This window comes from Microtus pennsylvanicus, chromosome 1 (genome assembly GCF_037038515.1).
Source record: "Microtus pennsylvanicus isolate mMicPen1 chromosome 1, mMicPen1.hap1, whole genome shotgun sequence".
In the NCBI taxonomy this organism is placed as follows: Eukaryota; Metazoa; Chordata; class Mammalia; order Rodentia; family Cricetidae; genus Microtus; species Microtus pennsylvanicus.
The window spans coordinates 175,484,451-175,490,450 of NC_134579.1; the positions used below are offsets into that span (position 1 = coordinate 175,484,451).

The following is a 6,000-nucleotide window of genomic DNA, read 5'->3' on the forward strand; positions in this document are numbered from 1 at the left end:
GGTAAAAAGTCAGGTATGAAAGGACGCCTGCAACCCCAGGACTGGGAAGTAGAGACAGGGCATCCCAGGGGCTGCTGGCCAGTCCAGTTTAGCCTAATTGGCAAACTCCAGGTTCAGTGAGAGACCCTTCTCAAAACATGAGGAAGATACCTGATGTTGAGCTCTGTCCTTTTTACACACACACATACACACACTAAACAAACAAAAGAGAACAAACTTAAAGCTGCATGAAGACAAGTATATCACCAGCTTAATGTCAACCCAACTTATGACCGAGGCTTAACACTTCTCTACTAATGATCTGAAAACAAACCACTTTAAAGAGACACTAGCCAGGCGATGGTGGCGCACGCCTTTAATCCCAGCACTCGGGAGGCAGAGGCAGGCGGATCTCTGTGAGTTCGAGACCAGCCTGGTCTACAGAGCTAGTTCCAGGACAGGCTCCAAAGCCACAGAGAAACCCTGTCTTGAAAAAAAAAAAAAAAGAGACACTAACTAGTTCAGCTCTGTGGAAGAAAGACATGTTATAGAAGGTATATTTTTTGATTTTGAAAGAGGTATATTTTTTGATTTTGAAATGAAGCCCTGGATGTGTAGCTGAGGGTATCCTTGGTCCTCCTCCCTCCATCTTCACAGTGCTGGGATTATAGACAAGGGCCACCATGACCAGCCTAGGTGTACTGTTTTGCTGTTATTTTTTGAAAGAACAAGCAGAACACACACCCCAAAACAGAGGTGAATTATTTTAAGGCATTGGTTCATAGCCTTTGTTCCTCTATTGTCATTGCTACTGATATTATATTGGTGACTCTAGCTGGGCTTTAACCAAGTGATCCACCACAGCAGGAATTCTCAGGCAGGTAGACAGTTTGAGATTTTTAATTTGAAATGGCACCACCTCAAAACAGTCTGATTTTTTTCAATAGCCAACCCTCTATATACAATACTTGCCAAATATAACTTAAAACAAAAAGCTATATGGATGATATTTATAGTTAATTTAAAAGAAAATCCATGATTTTTTTTTCAGTAAAATTGTTTTCCTAACCACTAGATTAATCTTAAGTGTAAGTATTTCCTAAAAAAATTCGGGATCAACTTACCCTTGGACCCAGCAATACCACTCTTGGGAATATACCCAAGAGAGGCCTTATCATACAACAAAAGTATATGCTCTACAATGTTCATAGCAGCATTGTTTGTGATAGCCAGAACCTGGAAACAACCTAGATGCCCTTCAATGGAAGAATGGATGAAGAAAGTATGGAATTTATACATATTAGAGTACTACTCAGCAATAAAAAACAAGGACTTCATGAATTTTGCATACAAATGGATGGAAATAGAAAACACTATCCTGAGTGAGGTAAGCCAGACCCAAAAAGAGGAACATGGGATGTACTCACTCATATTTGGTTTCTAGCCATAAACCAAGGACATTGAGCTTATAATTAGTGATCCTAGAGAAGCTAAATAAGGAGAACCCAAAGAAAAACATATAGGCATCCTCCTGAATATTAACCTTCAGCAAGCGATGAAAGGAGACAGAGACAGAGACCCAAATTGGAGCACAGGACTGAAATCTCAAGGTCCAAATCAGGAGCAGAAGGAGAGAGAGCACGAGCATGGAACTCAGGACCGCGAGGGGTGCACCCACACACTGAGACAATGGGGATGTTCTATTGGGAACTCACCAAGGCCAGCTGGCCTGGGTCTGGAAAAGCCTGGGATAAAACCGGACTCTCTGAACATAGCGGACAATGAGGACTACTGAGAACTCAAGAACAATGGCAATGGGTTTCTGATCCTACTGCACGCACTGGCTTTGTGGGAGCCTAGGCAGGTTGGATGCTCAACTTACTAGACCTGGATGGAGGTGGGGGTTCCCTGGACTTCCCACAGGACAGGGAACCCTGATTGCTTTTCGGGCTGGGGGGAGACTTAATTGGGGGAGGGGGAGGGAAATGGGAGGCGGTGGCGGGGAAGAGACAGAAATCTTTAATAAATAAATAAATTTAAAAAAAATAAAAAAAAAAAGAAACAGAATGCAGACAACAACAACAAAAAAAAGTATTTCCTAAAAACACAAGGAATGGGTAAAAGTGGCAATTTGGAAGGATACAGAAGACCAATTTATGTGAGTTGTTTGTTTGTTTTGAGATGGTTTCATGTAATCCCGGCTAGCCTTAAACTTCAGATCCTACTGCCTCCACCATCTAAGTACTGGGATTACAGATATAAATTACCCACATTAGAGTTACATGTGTCCTGAGAAAATAATTATTTTATTATAAGATGGGTTAATATTAATCTCTAAAACCACTAAACTTGGTACACATTTGTTACACGGGCAGTAAGCAGCTTCAAATATTACTTCAACATCCATATAGAATAGTTCAAAGAACAAGCTCATCTGCTTACAAGGACATAATTAAAACAGAGTAGGAAAGCATCAAACTCTCTTCTAAGTTTTCCATACTGACAGGAGATTGTCAACAGTTTATACAGCATCCCCTGAAATTCTATGTGTGATACTCTGAAAGGTGTGGCTAGCCACACCTTTTCACAGCATCACACAACTATTTCTAAACTACACAAGATGTTTTCTGTGCAAGAAAAACACAGATGAATCATGTATAGTTGCAAATACATATAAACAACAAAAATCAAATTATCTCCCTCACCAATTTCTAATATCTCTGAATCAAGAGTTGCATACGCCCTGAAAAACACACTCACATTGTGCTACGCTAGCATTTCTTCCTCCCTTCGCTCTTTCTTTTTTCCAAGATAGAGTTTCTCTGTGTAGTAGAGGCTATCCTGGAACTTGCTTTGTAGACCAGGCTGGTCTCAAATTCATAGAGACCTTCCTGCCTCTGCCTCCAGAGTACTGACTGGGATTAAAGGCATTCGCTACCACACCAGTCTGAGCATTTCTTTTTTTTTTTTTTGGTTTTTCGAGACAGGGTTTCTCTGTGGTTTTGGAGTCTGTCCTGGAACTAGCTCTTGTAGACCAGGCTGGTCTCGAACTCACAGAGATCCGCCTGCCTCTGCCTCCCGAGTGCTGGGATTAAAGGCCTGCACCACCACCGCCAGGCCATTTCTTATTTTAAGAAATGTTACTTTCTAAGATGGGACATAAACTTAGGATATGTAAGTACAATTTCTGAAAAAAAAAACAACCCAAAAACAAAAAGAAAAAATGAGAACATTATTTTACATGCATGATCTAATAGCTAGAGAAATATTCCTTTAAAGTATTTAAGAATTTTTTAAACACTGAGCACCTACTATTCATAGAAAAATTCCTTTCTTTCCTTTTCTTTTTTTTTTTTTTTATTTTTCGAGGCAGGGTTTCTCCGCTGGCTCGAACTCACAGAAATCCGCCTGCCTCTGCCTCCCAAGTGCTGGGATTAAAGGCGTGTGCCACCACCGCCCGGCCCAAATTCCTTTATTTTCAAAATCAGATTTTATAGCTAACATCAGAAAGTAAAATTGTTTGGCATCCTCGAGTCATTTTTAAAAAACAAGTTAGAAATTGTTTTATTCTTTAAAAACCAGTTATTTCCAACATATGGTTAAAGATGTAAATGCTAAGTTCTCATGTGATAAATGCTCCCATTTTTGATCTTTAAAACTAAAATACTATTTTAAAAACCACCAAATGCAATTTTACTACTCAGCTTCTACAAATTATCATTCACTGAAAATAAAAATCAAAAGACATTCTCACTCCTCTATACTCAATACTTCTTTTCTGTTTGGGAATTTTGCCGCTGTTTTTCGGTGCAGGCTTTCTCTGTCTAACAGTCCTTGCTGTCCTGAAACTCACTTTGTAGACCGGATTACCAGGTTGACCTCAAACTCAACAGAGATCCTCCCGCCTCTGCCTCCCAAACGCTGGGATTAAAGACGTGCACCACCGCTGCTAAGTTATGCTTAATACTTCTATGTAAATACTTTCCAACCCAACCTTTTCAAAAAGGAACGACAAAGTCCTAAATATGTAAAGAGATGCTAATCTAATATTAGTGGCACCATGTTTTTCATGGTGAATATGGACAGGAAACAAATCGGGCATACACATTAATCTGGACACAATGGCCACTGTCATCATTACAGTTAGTGGTAATGAGGAGATCTTTGGAAAGCTAAGGCACAAAGAACTTCACACATCACAGACTCTCAGTTTTTTCCTCCTTAAAATGAATGAGCCATTATCTATTTAAATTGTCTATTTCTAAAGTGTCTTCCACATAATATTAATACACCATTGTTTCTAAATCTTGCAATAGTGCCTTCATTTAATTTTCCACACCAAATGGTAGGTTTGGAATTTTTGTTTTGGAAGTTCCCTCACCCTTTGGTTGGAGACCAAAGCAAAAGACTGTCTTTACATACTCTAAAATGTGGGAAATATTGCAAAGCACAAACACATCCACCTCGATGTTAGTAGTTATCTGAATACTGACAGGGAGCTCTCAAGACAAATATGTCTGTAATTTAAGGACGAAGTGTGCAGTAGACCGAGAAGGAAGGTAGTAACATATATTCCATTACATTTCCCTAAGAACTTTCCCTTAGAGTTCAACCATGTCTCTGTGTACAGCCATGGACGCTGATCTGGGCTATGAGATGAAAAGAATCAGAGCTGCATCTTTCTGAAAATATATCTATCTAGATTATCATTATCAAAGCAGATCTGCACAAACTCACACGTCCAAAGAAGGGCTCAGGTAGTATTCCCCGACACAGGATCTTGGTTATGTGTGTTTAACACTCATAGGGCAGATAGTGTGATTAGCTCCTTTTTCTCCCTCAGTGAGATGCTGGGAGGTGGATGGCTGAACCTGAAGACCCACTGTCGGTCTCCATCCTTCTCCTCCCCCGCCCGCTCCTCACTCCTTTGCTTCACACACGTATAAAACGCACTCAATCACATTCGAAGCTGAGAGGTGCCCCAGTAGCCAGTTTTATAGGGTCGTTGTCCTGGGGCGTTAAATGGGATCTAACGCCCTCGGACAGCCTGGGGTTGAATGCCATTGCTGCCAGCCCCCGAGACTCACCTCTAGCTTGTGGTTGATCTGGGACACAGTCTGGGCTTTGTGGCAAAGCTGCGCAAAGCAGGAGCTAAGGCTGGTCATCTTCTGCCGCCCCTCGTAAGTGATGTCTGCCTGGTCCGGATCGATCTCCCCGAGAAGCAGATCCACATCCACGAAGGCCTTGTCAAACTCCTTCTCCAGCACCTCCAGCCACCGGAACATGGACACCCCTCCAGGGGAGACCCCCACAGGGCAGGAGGCACCCCCTGGGCCGCTGCCGGCTCCGGCCGGGCATGGGCCGCCCGCCGACATGGCGCCGTCCAGGGCCTCGCCGACTGCTGCTCACCCTAGCCGCCCGCCCCGCTTGAGGGGAACTGCTGGCACCGCGGCACCCCTCGCGAGCGCACACAAGCTCCGCCGGTCCCCTCCCTTCTCTCGCGCCGCCAACGCCGGCAGCGCAGCTCCAGAGCCGCAGAGACAGCGCGGCTGAAGCAGCGACAGCGCCACACGGAAGGCCCGCCCGCAACCCGTCCCGCCCCCGCCGCGCATGCGTGGCAGAGCCCAGAGCCAGGGCAGCCCAGAGGGAGGAAGTGGGCGGGGCCGCTACGAGACCTTAGCCAATGAGAAGCCTCCGCCTCCGCAAACCTGTCTGGCGGCCATATTGACTACTGGCAAAATCCTGAGAAGCCGGGAGATGAGGCATCTACTTGCGAGAGGGACGGGCCGGAGGAAAGGAAGGGATCCTAGTCGCCGAGGGAACTGGCAGCCTCCAGTTCGGCTTCACAGTGGGCGGAAACCAGTCCGCAGTCATCTTGGGAAAGTTGCTGCTGGGGCGTCTAGGGGCTCTTGCGGAGGGCCGTGTGAGCATGCGCAATAGCCACGTTTTTCCTTCGACTTTCCTGTTCTTACTTAGGGCGGGGTGGGTGTGTACACTGGCTGTTCTTGGTAAACCAGACAG

At 44.3% G+C, this 6,000-nt stretch overlaps 1 protein-coding gene across 2 annotated transcripts in view; it reads right to left on the minus strand.

Moving 5' to 3' along the window:
• Positions 1-5,524, minus strand: part of Gopc (golgi associated PDZ and coiled-coil motif containing) — a 42,473-nt gene extending 36,949 nt beyond the window's left edge. The window contains exon 1 of one of the 2 annotated variants that reach the window (XM_075945794.1): positions 5,067-5,524. In XM_075945794.1, the coding sequence (XP_075801909.1) occupies positions 5,067-5,354 (288 nt within the window). In that variant the 5' untranslated portion in view covers positions 5,355-5,524. The remainder of the gene's footprint in view (positions 1-5,066) is intronic. The other variant, XM_075945804.1, reaches the window with a different exon arrangement.
• Positions 5,525-6,000: the final 476 nt, after the last annotated feature.